The sequence below is a fragment of the Lepidochelys kempii genome, chromosome 27, assembly GCF_965140285.1.
Source record: "Lepidochelys kempii isolate rLepKem1 chromosome 27, rLepKem1.hap1, whole genome shotgun sequence".
Taxonomy (NCBI): Eukaryota; Metazoa; Chordata; order Testudines; family Cheloniidae; genus Lepidochelys; species Lepidochelys kempii.
Window position 1 is genome coordinate 14,625,415 of NC_136406.1, and position 16,834 is coordinate 14,642,248.

Here is a 16,834-nt window from a genome sequence, read left to right on the forward strand (position 1 = left end):
CAGGAGCTTACCACTGAGCAAAGGGAATGATGACCCAAGGTGCCCAGTAGTGAGCCCACTGGAAGGGGATGTTGATCCTCCTCCCCCCACTCCCAGTCTCACTGGAGTGGATTTGTTCAGAGGGCTAACCTGGGCCTGCCTCAGTTACCCATAACACACTGCTCTCGAGCCCTGGGGGGTCCCAGGGCTCCAGGCTGCACACGGATGCGGCCAGGAGCCATGATTCCCCCTCTATCCCCTCAGCTTGGCTGCTCCACCTTGAGCTCAGGCGATTTTGCCTCATCTTCTGCTCCTGCAGCATCCTCATGTTCTCCAGCTTGACGGGGCTGGGGATGAACCCCACCTCGCAGCCCTCCTTCACCAGGCGCCCGATCCACCAGTCGTTGTTGTATTTCTGCAGGATGGAGAGAAGAAGGGCCTGAGACATGGTGCCCATCCCCGCCCTGCGCCGAGCCTGTCCCATCAATGCTGTGCTGGGCCCGTGTCCTCTCCATGCCAAACCCACACCCAGCAACACAGTGCCGAGCCCCAGTCCCCCTGCCGCGGCGCTCCGCAGAGCCTCAGCCGGGCCTGGGCCCGCGCCGGCCCCTACCTCTTTGATATGCAGGAAGTCTTTGGGTTCGAAGGAGATGGCCATGCCCTGGACCGGCACGTCATCGTTGGGGGACGGGTTGTAGCCCACGTTTGTCCTCACGGCGAATGCCACCGGCTTGGTCTGTTCAGGAGACGGGTTAGCGGTGCGGGGAGGGAGGAGAGAGACGCTGGAGGGGCCCGGGTCTCTCAGACACAAGGCTGCATTGCTCTGGCATTTCAGAGAACGCTGTTACCTAGCGGCTGCAGAGACCAGCCAGGAAGGGGGTAAGCAATCCGGGGCCAAATTCTCACCCCTGATCCAGGAACACGGAACAGCCCCAGCCAACTCCCTCCCCTCCCCTCCTCTCCCCACCATAGGAACCAAGGAAAAGGGGTCCCTCCTCCAAGAAATGGAGTGGACCCCCACCCCAAGAATAAATTCCCCACGGGGCAGCGAGCCAGGCAGGGAGACCAGCCCAGGTCCCCCAAGTCCAGGAGGGGGCCACAAGCAGGGCCCTGAGAGGAGCCATGGGTGAGATGGAGCTGAACGGCTCCGGGGACTGGCTGGCTCAGGGGTTGGGCTACGATGCCTGGTGCCTTGAGGCCGCCGGTCCAGAGCCAGGCCAGGTCGGCCGTGAGGAGAGAGGTGTTGCCGTGCGAAGGGTGAGGCGTGTGCGTAATGACTCGGGTGGTTCTTGGTCACAACGGCTGCCCCAAAAGAGGACCTGGGCAACCAAGCTGTCCCACCTATAGAGGGGCCTGCCAGCGCCAGGGGAGATGGGGAAACCCTGCCTGGTCGGGCGATAAACAGAGGCCTTTGCTCTGCCAGCGATGCCGATCTGGTAGCTAGAGCCTTACAGGGCCTTGTCCTTGTCCATGGTGCCCTGGTTCTGCTCACGCACAGAGCTGCGCTAAAGGGCTGGCCCTGCCTGGGAGAGGGGCTGGCACGTCTCCCAATGGACATTACACCTCAGCTGCCAGCAGCAGAGCGAGGGGGTGCTGCGGCTGCAGAGCGTGCGAGCCCACTGCACCATGGGGGGCGGGGAGAGACAGGGGCCTCATTAGCTAATGGCAGCCGGACTGCGCAGCCAGCGAGCAGGGCAGGGCCAACATCTCCCCTCTTCCCAGGGAGCCTGGCTGCGGGCAGGGGAGAGGTGTGCGCTCAGGCCAGGGAAGAGCACGAGGGGCAGAGGTGAGCACCAAGGGGCCGCCCAGGCTCAGCCTGGAATAGAGGGTCCCAGCAGGCCCCTGGGAAGCCTGATGTTCATTGTACAGAGGGGAAACTGAGGTGCGGGGAGGTGAGACGTGCCCAAGGTCAGGCTGGGAATAGAACCCTGGAGTCCTGACGCCCAAATACCAATTGTTCTAACCACTAGTCCACACTCCCCTCCCAGAGCGGTCAATGTCACAGCCCTGATTGTGCCCAGCCCCGAGAGGGCCTCAGGAAGTGATTTTGGGACCTGGTGTCCTCCTGCGAGCTCAGACAGTGGGGTGACCCACGGGATAGCCTCCCCCAGGGCCTCTGACCAGAGGAAGAGAGCGTGCCCACCCCCCGTGTGGATATGGCTGTAGGGGTGCGTCCCTGTCACCCACCTGTGGCAGGGCGGCGGCAGTCCCTGGATGAGGTGGGGGGCCCTTCCCCCACTTGGCAGCCGGTGCTAGCTGGCTGGGAGGGGGTGTAATGGAAGGGCTGGGATGCCGCCAGCTGAGGCAGCACCAGCCGGCAGTCTCCTGGCACCAGCACTCTCCCGAGCCCAGCCCGGGTCAATGAGACGTTTCATCAAGATTAGCCAAATGAATTAGCTGATGGTGGTCCCAGGACTGCGGGATTTACGGGCGGCGCTGGGCCCGGGGCCAGCTGCAGCAAGAACAGCTAGTACACTGGGCACGGGGAGGGAAGGAACAGCCAGGGTTCCCTGGCACTGGGCTCCCCCTGCAGAGCGGGGCTCTCTGGAACGGGGGTGGCGACTCAGGGCATCCGCACAGCAATGCAACCTGATCCGTCACAGACGGGAAAGGGGCCAGGCCAGAAAGCTGGGGGATGAACTCCTAGCACCAGGGCAGCTTGGCGCTGGGGGTGGGGCTGAGGCGAAACTGGGAACGGAGAAGTTGAACCAACCCCCCCCCACGCTGGCTTAGCAGGTGGGAAGGCAAAGTGCCAGCCACAAGCTGCTGGACAGCCCGTGTTTCCCTGCGTAGCCCCCCAGCCTCTCGATCAGCGTCCACCCTGTGGGCTGGGTACAGAAAGGGACCCGTAGTCCCTGCAGCCTGCACAAGAGGATTCAGAGACCGAACGGGAGTGAAGGAACCTCCCCACCCACCCCCACGCACAAGCCCTGGCACCTACCTTGGCCTTCTCCAGCTGCGCCAGGGCCTGGCGCTCAGCCTCCTTGCGCAGTGCCTCGCGATCCTCCTCCAGAGACACATCTGAGTCTGAGGGGCGGCTGGTGTAGGAATCCGCGGAGCCCTGGAGGAGCAAGCACCCACATCAGAGGCGGGTGGGCTTTGCAGCCTCCCCCGTGGAGGCAGAGCCATGGCCACACAGCCGAGTGAGCCCATTTAGAGCAGCAGGAGATACCCAGGGGGATGCTCTCACCTCCCCATGCACTGATCACCCTGTGAAACCGCGGGGACAGGGGCTGGCCAGGCAGCCTGGCATTGGGCCCAGCTGCCCGCCACGCTAGAGGCGGTTGGATGTCATTCATTATGGACCCATCACCGTGGCCTCTGGGCACTTTAGAAACAAACCATTGACCAGCACAGCCCATCCCGGGCTGTAACAACCCCCGCCTCTGGCGCATGGGGTAAAACCTCCACGGTGTGAGCTAGAGAGACGAGCCCCTAAGGGACCTTAGGCCCCTGCAGGGCACAGGGGTTTGTAGGACTCTGGGGCTCTGCCAGCTCTGGAAGGGGAGAGGGGTCCAATGTAGTGGCTATGGTGCAGGAGTCAGGACTCCTGGGTTCCATTCCGGGCCCTGCCGCTGACTCTCTGTGCCTCGGTTCCCCCTAGTGCGGCGAGGGTTAAACTGAGTGGCAGGGAACAAGGTGCAGCTGTTCTCACCGCTCTGGGATGGAACGTGATAGCGGGGATGGGACAGGGCAGTGCCAGGCTGGGGGGGTGGCATCAGACCACATGAAAGCACCAGCACTGGCAAGAGAAACAGGGCCACAGGCGGGGAGGGGGGGGGGACCTAGAAACAGACAGTCCCCCTGGGGTGAGGGGCCTGGAAACCCACATCCTTAATGGGGAGCAGCCTGTGAGCGAGAGGAAATGGAGCAGGGGCAGGAGAACCAACAAGGAGTGGGGTGGTGAGTGAGACTCAGGGGCCTGATCTTGTCTGATCCAGTGGGGCTACGATCCCTGGCCTGTCCCACATCCCCAGCATGTGCCGCTTACCCGCAGGCTGAGGCCTGCTAATGAAGCAGTCAAAGTGCTCTGCCCCCACCCGGCGCCTCTGCTTCGGGGGTTCCGATGCTGGTGGGGAAACTGAGGCACCAATCTTGGCAGTGAACTCAGGGAAGGGAGGAGGCAAAGAGTCCACATGGGGATGGGAGGCATCTGTCTTCTGTGGGGGCAGGCCCCTGCATTCTGGTGGACCCTGACGCACGTCCCCCTGGGGATCAGTGCAGAGGAGACAGGACAGCGTGCAGGCTCTCGGCCCTGCCTGTGACGAATGGAGCTTCCTAGTCACCGGAGAGCCCTGGCAGGGCAGTGAACGCGGGAGCAGGAGCCCAGAGAGAAGGCGAGGGCTCCGGGTGGCATCAGTGCAAGGCGTCCCAGCTGCTGCCATGGGGCATTGGGCTTGGCGCTGCCCCAGCCTCGCCTAGTCATACTAATAGAGCGTGGGCACTGGGCTCAGGGGCCGGGTTTGTTCAGGAATTCGGGGCATCCAAGGAAGGGGGGTTAACCGTGAAGGGCAGTTTAGAGAGGCCTCCTGCACTGTTCTCCTAACTCCCCTCAATCTCGACCCGCAGCTGCCCCACTGTGCCAATTCCTGCCCCCCAGGTCTGCCAAGGCCCTGAATCCTGACCCAGCTCCCCGCAGAGCAGAGACTGCCTGCTAATGACCCTGCATCACCAAATGGCTTGGTATCGGGATCCTAGGGGAAGGGGAGGACTAGCAAACTCATTTCCCTGACTGGCTTGGGGACTCCGTGTTCTCTTGGGGTCCCTCCCCTTCCAGTCCTGCAGCGGGGTTCCCAGCTCGCTTCCAAGTCTCCGGGCCCCGGGGACAGAGATGGCAGCCCTCAGCTGCCTCTGCCCGGGCCCCAGAAACATCAGCGCTAATTAGTCAGCTCTCATCCCACACAGTGAGTTCATCTACCTCCCCGGCTGTGTCAGGAATGGGGGGAGCAGCATCCCATGACTGGCAGCTCAGAGGGGATCGGGGAACTGATGGGGGTTCCCCTTTAATCACAGGCTCTGCACTCAACTGCTTGGGATCTAAATCAAACCTGCTGCTTTCTCCGCAATCCCAATAACTGAACGACCCCAAGGGGCCAGGAGCTGAGGGCAGGGGGCTATGCTCAGGCCAACCAGAGGGGCTGCTGCAGAGCCCCACAGAGCATCCCCCCTCTCTCAAACCGTGCCAGCCTCCTCTCAGGGCCGTTCCAGGTGCCCTTCGGTCCCAGCTGGGTTTAAACACACCAGCAGGTTTCACTGGATCAAACACAGAGGCATCCTCTGAGGAGCCCCCACAGAGGGAGGCAGCGTGGAGCAGGGGGGACCCCTGCTGAGGGGGGCAGCCTGTGCTGTGTGAGGATGGATGGATCTTTGCAAGCCTGGGCTAACCTCAGTCAGGAGTGGAGATGATTCAGCTGGAGCCGGCTGGAGGGGGGACCACCTCCCCGCAGAGACATGCAAACCCTCCCCCTTCCGGTCTCCCCTTTTTGGCCCCCAACTCTGGCCAGGCAGCTCACCCAGACAGACGGGGTTCGAAGCCAAGGTAGCAGCGTACTCACCTCCTCCGAGTCGTCCAGCCAATACAGATACATCCCGGCCGTGAGCGGGGGGCGCACAGGGGAGGGGGGCAGCCCGGCTGGGAGGGGGGACCCCAGGCAGAGGGGCGGAGGGCTTCGGGAGACGAGGCCAGCAGGCAAGGAGGGGAAGCCACAACGCAGTTTTGCTGAGTATCAAGGGCTTCAGGGGTGGGCATCAGCACCCCAGGGTGGGCTGGGTGGGAGGCCCTCGGGGTGATCTCGCAGAGGTACCATCCGCCCTGGCTCAGGGCTGGGGGAGGCAAGCTCATGAGGCACGGCTGCCCGGCTTCCCCTGCCTCGGACCGGAGCGGAGAGACAGGCAGCCAGGAGCGGATGACGTGGGGCTTGGACGCAATTGGCTCAGTGACCGAGCGAGTGTCAGATATGAGTGCAGCCGGCATGTGGCCCAGCTGGGTACGTGTGCGGGGGGTCGCCAGCCCTTTCAGAATGAAGACGCTGTTCTGAAGCCCTGCAAAGTGGAACAGGGGGTGCTTGGGGGGCTGGGAGGGAGCCCTGTCCCGGGGGGGAGGGGAACAACCCACCCAGCTGAGAGGGATTTCTGGGCACATGGGGGTTTAAGCGAGCAGCTAGTGGGATGTACCACGGAGCAAAGGCATTGGATCGGGGGCCAGGGATGGCACTTAGCCCTGGTTGTGCCATTGGGTGCTGTGCTTGGGGCCAAGACAAATGAGAACGGGGGAGAGGGGGAGGGAGAACTGTCTGGATCCAGACTTCCCCAGCGGCCCTTATTTGCTTCTCCAGCCCCTCGACCCAGAATATTCGAGCACCTGCCGCATGCTAATGAACTCCAAGAGGTGAGTCAGGATCCAGTGGGGGAAACTGAGGCACAGAGCACCTCCCCCACAGGACCAGATTTCCAAGTGCATAGCCCTATGGAAAATCCTCCCCCAGCATGGGTGCTGCACCCTGAAAATTCAGGCCCAAGGTCCCGCAGAGATTCAGCGGCAGAGCCGGAATTCGAACATAGATCTCCTGAGGCCTAGACCCCCAACCCTTCCTTTCCTGGCTCCCAGCCCTCCAAGAACTTCCCCCTCGCCCCACTAATTCCTTTGTAAATGTGAAGCCGGCACAGTCTGTTGCTGGTCTGGGACCAGAGAACCCCCTCAGAGAAGAAACACAGAGATCAGCACAAATTCATGGGGGCGGGAGGGGTCACGGATACCTTGACAGCACAGGATTCCCAACGTGTTTCACAGCTCTCTGGAAGCCCTGCCACCCCACCGCCATGCAGCCACCTCGGAGTGGAACGAGGCAGCTGTTTAACAGCGCTCAGCAACAAACAGGCAACGGGGGAGTCTGAACCCCCCCCGTGCGTGGTCAGGAACTAGGTTTTACATCTCCAGAGACAGCCCCTCGAACAGCAGAGCGCCCCCTAGCGCCCAGCTGGAACTGGGGTCAGCCCTGATTCCATGGGCAGGATGGCTCCTACTGAGCCCCTCACCCGGAGCATGGCGCCACCCTGGGGTGTTGGGGTCAGCACTGACCCAGAAGGGAGAGCACCCCGTCGCCTCTCACTCCCTGATGCCCAAGTTAACCATTTCTCAACCCACTGGGAGGAGGGACAACTCCAGCCTGCTCCCTACAACCAGGAATCCCCCCCAGTGCCTCCCCCTGCCATGGCACATCCTGCTCCTCCCCCGCCTGGAGCCTCAGCCCCCAACCTCCCAGAAGAAACACCCCCACCAGACCCTTGGCTCCGGGGTGGGGGGTTCTCTGTACTGAGATCATGGATGGACAGGAATGTGGAGGGGAGGGCAAAGGGGCATCTGGGGGGAGAGTGGGGCAGAGGGGTTATGGAGAATTCTGGGTGGGAAAAAAGCAGGGGGTGGGGGGGCATGGGCTGAGGTGGAAGCGAGGCTGTGAATGGAGCGAGGAGGAAGCAGGGGGTAGAAGAAGGTTGCGGGGGTGGCAGAAGCAGGGGGTGCAGGAGGGAGGGATTGTGGAGGGGTGCAGGAACCCCTGCCAGCTCAGCTGGCCTTGGAACCACTGTGATTGGGGCTGGCTGGGTGCTACATGGGTGGCCCCATACTGAGGGGGGTCCCAAGTGTTTGGGGGGGGCACAAGGGAAGGGATGAAGGGCAGCGAGCCTGCCAGAGAGCGTCAGGGTTGGGGAGCAGCCAGGGGGACCCCAGGCCCCCGGAGAGAGTGAGAGCTGTCAAGGGCTGGGGTGGGGGGACGCTCACCAAGACGGGCCGGTGCCCTTTGCTGGCCGTCTCCATGCTGCCGGCGCTGGCTGGGCCTGGGCGCGAGTGGGCAGCACGGAGTGGGGGCTCTGCTGGGCTGCCGGGGCTCATGTTTCACCAACAGTGCAACATTCGCAACCTGCCAGGGTATATTTAGCCCAGTGCAAGGGGCGGGCGAGCGAGGGGGGCTGGCCTGAGCCAAGGGTCAGCCTCGGGTATAGCCACCCTGGGCACACACTCTCTGCTCACAAGCGATCTCAGGGGGTCCGGAGGGGACTGAAAACAGCCAGGCACCCCCACCCGCGTGCTGGTGCCCCTCTGCCCCCTGCTATTCCAGGCCCCCCAGCTGTGCCGAGGCCCCTCCATCCTGACCCACAGTCCTCCCCCTGCTACCCCAAAACTAGCCCCCTCCTCACAGCAGACCCCGGCTGGAGAGTCAGGGGCACGCTGCGTAGTCCCGGGGGCGCAGACGCTCATTGCAGGGAGCACACGCAGAGCATGCCTCTCGTGAGGTGCGTGGGGGGAAGCTGTCAAAGGGCCAAGGTTCCTCCTGATCCTTGCAGACCCCTGTCTGAGACCGAAGCACTGAGCAGGGCTCTGGGGCTGCTTTCTGACCCGGGTCAAATTCTGGGATGGGTTAAGGCTAAATGGGGTCTGTAACCCGCATATTTTGGGCCAATTCAGCAGCCCCTTCCTCCCAGCCCAGGCCCCCCCACCGCCCATCTCCCGCTCCCTGATCTTCCTGCCAAAGCAGCCCCCAGCTGAGCTATATGTTGCCCCCCAACTGTACCAGCTCCCTCTGGTGCCTCTGATTTCAGGGATCCTGCCCTTGATCCCCTCAGCTGCAGGACCTGGGTGTCCTGGCTCCCCGACAATGGCCTGGACCGACCTCAGCCCCGAGGAAAAGCCAGAAGAGGGGAGAAGGTGGGTTTGCAGAGCACAGCTCTGTACCCCCTATTCACAGCCCATGCCAGCAGAGGGCAGCACAGCGCCAGGTTCGACTGCCCGGCAGACACGCACACACTTTGGGGGGAGGAGGGACTGGGAACCCCCCCCAATTAACACTCCTGGGGGAGATCAGATATGAATGACCCAACTGCTAACACCCAAATAGAGCTAGACCCTGCCCCGGGCCTCCGCAGTCCCTGCACCCAATTCCCAGCCTCCCCACAAAGTGCGAGCTTCCGGGGGACCCTGGTTCCACATTCTTTGGGGGCCCCATAAGGTACCAGCCTCTCTCGCCCCCATCCAAACCTCAGCTGACCTTGGAGCAAGGTGCTGACCCCATTCCAGCCTCCGTCCCATCACCCTCCACGCTTACTAGCCTCCAGAAGCTACTGTGTTATTGCCAGCCAGGTCCAAGCCCCCCAACGCAGGGAGCTGTCAGTGGGCAGCCCCACAGCCAGCAGGGAGTTCTCCCTCCTCATCGGGTTGGGCTTGTTCCTGGGTGGGGCAGGCAGCTGAGAACCCACCCCACTACCATGAATGAGCCCACGCTGCCCTCTGCCGGGCAAGGCTAGGAAGGGCTCTCCAAAAGGACCTGCACCCCCAGGACCCCAAGATGTGGGAATCAGGCTGAGATTCGTCCCATCAGATATTCCTAGGCATGTAGCCCCTGGATTCACCCTCATGGCCTCCCTGGCTGGGGCTATAACGTACCACCGGAGGCTGTTTCTCTGAAGCAGGGCTCAACCTCTGAGCTGGAGATCCCCCCGCCCCTTCCCACCTCTATTCCAGATCTATCCCCCACCCCCTTCACAGGCGACCTGAGCCGCCCCAGACAGCCACTCAGCCCACCCTCCACCAGCCCTCCCAGCCTCACTGCGGGGGCTCACGCATGATAGCGCCACAGAGAACGGGCCCACTCAGTTCTGGGGTGTTTGAGAAGCGCCTCCATTGGGTTTTGGCCGGTTCTGATCCAGGATCCAGGGGCGATGGGTACTGGGTCTGTCTCTTTGGGTGGAAGGTTCTGCTTTCGGCCTACCGCCAGGCGGAGAGCCCTCCCTCGGGCGGATGGAGGGTTCAGGGCCTTTCGGGAGCCCGTGAATGAGCCCAGGGCACAGGGAAAATCCCGCTAGCCCAGGTGCGTGTCCCCCAGGCCCCAGGTCTGTGACCCCAGCAGCCTCATCATCGCCCCAGGGGGCAGCAGGGAAATGGCCAGGCCCAGAGTTTTCCCTAGGGCACCTCTCCAGCCTTCTCCCTCTCGCTCTGGAGGGTGGAAATACAAGGCAAGCTGGCCCTTTAAATCCTCTCTCTGCATGGGGGCCTCGCTCCAGGAACCTTCTCCAGGGTAACTGCCACCTCCAGCATCTTCCCATGTCATTGCCATGGGAACCATTCACCCACCCACCCCCCTCTACTGGGGGGACAGGTCATAGGACCCCTCTCTCCAGCTGTTTATCCCCTTCCCCTTCACACATGGGGGGGGCGCTGGAGGGGATTAAGCCACACCCACCCCAGCCCAGACTTCCAGCCCCCCGCCCTCCAGTGTAGGGCTCAGTCCAGTGCAAAATCTAACGTCCCAAGCACTGGGGCCTTGTCCCGTCCCCTGGGGGTGATGACCTCGCCCCCGCCTGAGATCGAGCTCCATCCAGCCCAGCCAGTGCCTTCTCTCGGAGTCTCCCCACTGGCTGGCTCCCCATAGGGCAGAACCGGGGAAGGGGGGGGGCTGCCAGGCGATCACCCCGTTAGCTCCAGGGGCTGAAGCTTTCGATGCTGGGTCCTTGGAGGCCTGCCCAGACGCAGCCGTTGGGTTCTGGTTCTAGACAGACAGGCGCCGGCTGGACTGACCACCCCACTCTCCCCCCAGCGGCCTAGCCCCGGGATGCTGCCCCCCACAAACCATCCATCTCGCGGGGACTCAGCTGTTTCATTAGTTAATGTCTATTCCAGCCCCCCCCCGCCTCCCCCACAGGGGGTTGCTATGGAGACCACGCTGCTTCCGGCTCGGAGATGTTTCTGGGCTGTTTGATGGGGAGGGACGGGGACGCAGAGTGATGGTGGCTGGAATGGGTGGGGGGAGTGACAGCAAAGGGAGTGGGGGAAGACAACGCTGCAGGATCTACCCAGCTGTCAACTCCAGTCCCAGCCACGCTGCTGGATCGATAGCCAGCTCCCCTCCCTGCCCTGAAGGGGGAGGAGCGCTGGCTCTGTGCATCTTATGGATGGGGAGAAAACCAGAGCTGGTCCAGTCCTGGCCTCTGCAGGGGGTGGGGGGGCACTGTGGGGAGCCTTTGCCAGGTGTGGGGGGCATTGTGGGGAACAGGGCCAGAGGGCTGGCTGGAGGAGCTCCCGGCGACTCCAGCCCTGGTCTCCCCAGCAGGGGGCGCTGCAGGGATCAGGGCAGGAGCAGAAAGAATGGGATGGGAGAAGCATCAGAAGAGCCATAGCAGAGCTGTGCTGTACAGCGGAAAGGGGGCACATTAACCCCTTCCCTCCCCTGACCCTGCCAGCTACAGCCAGCCCCCCACCCCACTCCTCCCCCAGCCAAGCACGCCCTGCCACCCCCCCCCGATGTGTGCGGGCAGCATCCCTGGCAGTGAAGGGGTTATGGCCACGCTGTGTGGGCATGGGCACGGACACAGCTCACATCAGCCCCAGGATGAAAAGAGACCCCAGGGCTCTGATCCCAGCCCTCCTGTGACCTTTCCCCCGCTCGGGGGGGGAGGGGGCAGCTTTGACTTGGGGCTCCCCCAGATGCCCAGGTTCCTCTCCTACAGGCCTAGAGTCAGCGTACCAAAGGGGAAGGGAACCATGCAATTCTTGTGTCCCCAACTCCATCACCCTCCAGCGGTACAAACCGGTCTTACTAAGATGCCATTTCTGCCCTTAAAGAAACACAGCAGATTAAACCGAACTGTAGATTTGGGCGGGAGGGTGGATTCTCCACTGGCCTGCAGAGGTAGGCACTGGTTTGGTCTCCGCACTGCTGAGGGTGACGCACACACCCTATTCTCTCCCATGGGCACTTGACGTTAGTTCTTTCTTGTTCCTTTCCTCACTCTGTAGCTGCTTTAGACTGAAAGGGGCCGGCCATGGCACTTGGCAGATGGAAACAGAACAGCACAAGAGCTGGGAACACGATGCTGTGGCTGTGGGCAGGGATCAAACCCAGGATCCTCAGCACTGAACCCTCAAGACCCTGTTGCTCAAGCTAAAGGAGTAACTGAGAGCAAGGAGGAGACTGTTACAGCAACTGGGGCTAGCCACTAGGGGGCGATGGGACCACCTGCCCTATGCTGCTGTATTACATCTATTCCAACACTCCCAGCTGCCGAATCAATGGTGCAAAGCAAGTTAAATCCCACATCTCATGGCGAGGGACCCCTGGGGCTCTGTCCCCTCTCCTGAACACGGGATGCCGAGGCTATGGGAGCTCCCACCCCGCTGTCCTTACCTGTCTGACGAAGCTGTTGGAAGTCGTGTCCGAGGAGGTGCTGCCATCAGAGCGTTTAAACCTGCTCTTCCGCTTGCTGTATTTCCCCTGGAGGAGGGAGGGACAGCCTGGTTAACGAGCATGCAGGTGCTTACAGAGGGGCGGGAGCAGACAACTGCATGGCATACCAGAAACCTGTGGAACTCCCTGCTGCGGGACATTGCTAAAGTTAATGGAGGAGTTACCCTGAAATCTGCTTTGCCACGCCTTCCATCGGAGGATCTCAAAGTACTTTACAAGCACAAATTAATTAAACTTCATTCCTCTCCTGCGAGTATCATTACCCCCACTGTACCGCTGGGGGGAAACCGAGGCAAAAAAAGGGAAAATGCTTTACTCATGGCCACGCAGCAAGTCAATGGGAAAGTGGAGAGCAGAACACAGGAGCCCCACTCCAATTGAGCCTATAAACAGTCCTATGACCACACTAGACATCCGTATGGCTGAGAATAGAGTGAGCTGCTTGAATACAGATGACAAGCCTAATGCTTCAGGGCATCAGGTCATCAGCTCGTGAGGCCAGGAAGGAATCTCTCCCCTCACGGTAGCATATCACACCACAAGGAGGCTGCCTTCCCCTGTGGCCAGCGGCTGGGGACAGATGGACCCCAGGCTAAACATCCTGCTGAGATGGTCTGAGATGGTCTATTCCACTGTGAAAATCCCTCGGATCGCAGACCCTTAGGACATGTCCCCATCTAAACACCCACCTGGGCCTGGCCTGGCTATGGGATCCCCTTCCCTATGGGGCTGCTGAGTCTCCCACAAAGGAGCCAGTGACCCCCACAGGTCCCTGGCACTCACACGGCACACTGGGAGTGCAGGAGGCAGGGCTGGAGGGCGGGGTCGCCCTCCAGGGAAGCAGCTGGCTCCCAACGCCGCACGGTCACCTGATGCGGGTGCCAATCAATAGGCAGCTCCAGGGCTTTAATAGCCTCGCTGGGTTCCCAACCAATCTGGCGTCACAGCCAGGCTCTAATCACTGGGGGGGGAGCTAATTGCAATGCCGGCCATGTCAGCTCACCCCGATGGAAACAGGGAGGCGCACGCCAGTCAAGGGCAAACGGCACTGGACCGGGGTGGGCCTTTATTGCAGCCGCTGCCGAGGCCCCCCCATATTGCTCTGGGGAGGATTCAAGAACTGTGGGGGGGACCCCACCCCCCTACCCCACAGACAGCAGCATGTTTATAGGGTAACCATCGATCACATGGCATATTCGGGGGGGGGGGGAGCTAAATGCTCAGCTAGCTGAAGGGGAAACCAAGGAACAGAAGAGGGAAGTGGCTTGCCCATCAGAGGCCCCTGTGGGGAAGACAGCCTGGGAGCAGCTTTACTGCCCCGTGTCGATGGGCGGGGTGAGGCGTCTGCCCACCTGTCCCCATGGGTGCTGCAGGGCTGGGGCCGAGCTCCGGACAGATGTACAGGGGGTGGGGGCCTGAGCTGTGTTCTCCAGTGAGATCCGGAGAGCTCCCCCTGTGCCCAGGTAATGGTGGGGCTCAGTCTGCGTGCAGAGGTGTGGGGTGTTTAACACATCACACCCACTGGGCCTAGCAAAGGCAACTGATTCAGCATGGAGCAGCTCTCGGGCCATCCTCAGGGGCCTCGGATTGAATCAGCCGGTTGGTCGTCAGGGAGAGGGGGGGAGAGAGAGGATGTGGGGCTGATTGGATTTGCAGCCAGTCTGTGCCCACTCAACTCTCTCCCTGCCCCACAACCAGGGTGGGGGCAGTGTGGGCTCCAGAGATCACCCTGCTGCTGCCCAGAGCCGTCCCCTCTGTGCCAGGGGTGGGGTGGGATCCACAGGGGCAGAGGCTGAGCCCAGGGAAGGGGTTCCAGTCCCAGGCTCATGGACCCTCCAGGGGAGGCCCCCAGCTGCCAAAGAGATGAAGGGGGTGGGGCTGCGATCCACACACACACCCCTACCCTGTGCAAGGAGCTGTACACACACCCCTACCTCCATGCAACAAGCTGTACAAACACACACCACCTCTGTGCAATGAGAGCTGTGTACACCCACACACCCCCTTATCTCCGTGCAACGAGCTGTGTACACACACACACACACACACACACAAAACGTACTATACACACGCCCACCCCCACACAATCAGAGCTTACTACACACACACACACTCCAAACACCTCCCTAGTGACACAAGCGCTCACCTCCACTCCTCCCCCTCGTGCACAGGCTCTGGTGCTCTCCTTCCTCCCACCCACGCAGGCCCCAGCAGCCATGCAAACGCACACACAACACACCTGCTGCTACTGAGTCATCCCATGACCTAGCGGCTCCTCTTCCAACAGAGCCTGGCAAAGGCTCCAAATACCCGGCTGGTGGCAAAGACTTAGACAGAAGGAGCTAGCAGCTGGGAGCTTCCCTACAGCCCGCGCTCCTGCACCATCCTCTACAGCACCTCCTGCTGGGAGAGGCTGGGGTTGGAGTAGCCAAGATTTCCACCCCACCCGCAGCCAGTGCTCCCTACAGAAGGTCAATTGCTGCTGGACCCTTCTGCTGCTGTCCTTGAGGGCCCAGTCTTGCTTCCCTCCACCCCGATGCGGGCAGGGTCATCACAGCCCGGGGGCGTCAGTCCTTTTCCAGGCCTTTCTGCACAGGGCAAGCGGTCAGGACATGTTGGGGCAGGTCTCGGAATGAGCCAGGCGCATCCCAGAGGGACAGCTGGGCCCAGTTGCTGCCCAACCCACAGACACGTGGTCTCTGAGCAGGGCAGGCGTTGGTATTTTTAGGATTCTTCCCCACCCCCATCTTTCCAATCGGGGCCCCTCCCCCGTCACATTCACTGTGCCTCCATGGGCGGCTGGGATCCCCCATCCAGAGGGCTGGTGCAGGGCATAATTTGTAACGAAAGAGGTACCGACACTGCAAGCTCAGAGGTGCTGGGGCTACAACCTGCCAAGCCTAGAGGGGTCCGGGCTCAGCCCTGGCACAAATTAAGCACTGGGTTGGTGGCTCTCCAGGTGGGGAAGGGTTAATCATGGCCATTTACAGAGCCAGATCCTAAGCTGGTGGAGGCTGGTTCGGTGTTTCCCAGCCCTGTGTTGAGGGCCTGGCACTGCCAGGGTGTCTGGGTGCTACCAGGAGCCTCTCCCCACTTGCCTCTCCAAATCGCCTGGTGCTGGGGGACAAAGGGGCTGCGTGTGGACAACACCCAGCAACGTGACTGGGAGGATGTGCTGAGCTGGGTCAGACCAGTGGGTCCATCTTGCCACTGCTATCCTGTCCCCCTCCCCACCCCGCTCACTAGCCCTGACCAACAGGTCCAACCTGCCACTGGGATCCCCACCTGAGTACATCAGAGCAATGGCCCATCTGTGCTGGCATCCCCGCCTCCTGCTACATTGGCTCACGGCCTGTTTCCAGCAGAGGCAAAGTCCCCTGGTACCAACTGGCAAGGGGATGGGGCGGGAAAGGGGTGTGGTGACTCCGGAGAGGGTTTCCCAAATTATCCTGTATGTTCCAAAGTTTCCCGGAGCGACACCTGCCCTTCGCTAGCTGCCGTTCCTGGCAGCAGCCCAGGGCACCCTACGCAGCGGGACTGATCCAGCCCCACAAACCCCTCGGGATCATTCCCCACATTTCCAGCTGGGGAGACTAAGGTGACACAGCAAACGAACAGCAGGGTGGGGACTAGAACCCAGGTGCCCGGACGCCCCGTCCCCTGCCTGCTCTAACTAGGAGACCGCACTCTTCCAGCTCCGGGGGAGGCACCCCTAGGACCCCCCTCCCATCTACTCTCGGCTGGCTTTGGCACCCATTGCAAAGTTTGGGGGTCGCCTCCCTTGTGATCTCTGGGCATGCGGGGGACACCTGCAGGATGTAGGGCATGGGGTGGGGGGACCCCGCTTGGCCTGGCTGGGGCAGCAGGAGCCCGGTGGGGCCAACAGGGCTTTTGTGCTAAGGCTGAAAGCCGAGGGCAGCTGGGAAGGGCTGATCCCCGGGGAGGGGAGGGCGGAAAGCCGCAGCCAGGCGGAGATTCCTCCAATCCCCCCACATCGGTTCGAATCCCCCCCCAGCAAGACTCACCCCGACCCCGGGAAAAGCAGAGACCAGTGAGTCATTGGCCGGCTCCACCCGCCCTCCGGTTCCGATCGGGTCCAGTCCCACCCCCGCTATTTCTGGCTACAAAGCTCCCCCCCCCGGCTGCGGGAGACGCCCCCCCAGCGGCGGTGGCGGGGGGGGGGTGTTATCCCCCCTCCCGCGGTCCCACCTGGAGGCCGGGGTTGTCGAACACGTCCATCTGGATCTCCTGGGTCGAGCTGCGGGGTGTCCGGGCCATGCCGCCCTCCCGAACCATCGGGCTCCCGGCGTCTCGGCCTGGCTCGCCCCGGACTCGTGTCCCAAGCCAGCCCCGGCGGAGGAGGAGCCCGGGGCGGGGGCGCGTGTGGGGGCGGCCACACAATGCGCAGGCGGGGCGGGCGGAAAGGGGGGGGGCGCGGCGAGGTTCGGGGGCTCGCCGGCCCCCGGGGGGGGGGGGGTCCAAGCGCCCCCCTCCCCCAGCAGAGGGGCTGAGCGATGGGAGGGGCTGGAGAAGGGAGCGCCCAGGAGGCTGGAAGGAGAGACAACCCCCCCCCATCCAACCAGCCCCTATACAGCCAGGAGACCCCCCACACACCCCGATTC

At 62.3% G+C, this 16,834-nt stretch overlaps 1 protein-coding gene across 2 annotated transcripts in view; it reads right to left on the bottom strand.

Moving 5' to 3' along the window:
* CACNB1 (calcium voltage-gated channel auxiliary subunit beta 1) overlaps nt 1-16,606 on the bottom strand; it is a 29,911-nt gene extending 13,305 nt beyond the window's left edge. The window contains exons 1-5 of one of the 2 annotated variants that reach the window (XM_073325770.2): nt 16,422-16,602; nt 12,153-12,239; nt 2,921-3,040; nt 593-715; nt 258-394 (exon numbers count right to left, since the gene is read on the bottom strand). In XM_073325770.2, the coding sequence (XP_073181871.1) occupies nt 258-394; nt 593-715; nt 2,921-3,040; nt 12,153-12,239; nt 16,422-16,508 (554 nt within the window). In that variant the 5' untranslated portion in view covers nt 16,509-16,602. Of the gene's footprint in view, nt 1-257; nt 395-592; nt 716-2,920; nt 3,041-12,152; nt 12,240-16,421 lie in introns of both variants that reach the window. The other variant, XM_073325771.2, reaches the window with a different exon arrangement.
* Between the last annotated feature and the right edge of the window lie 228 nt (nt 16,607-16,834).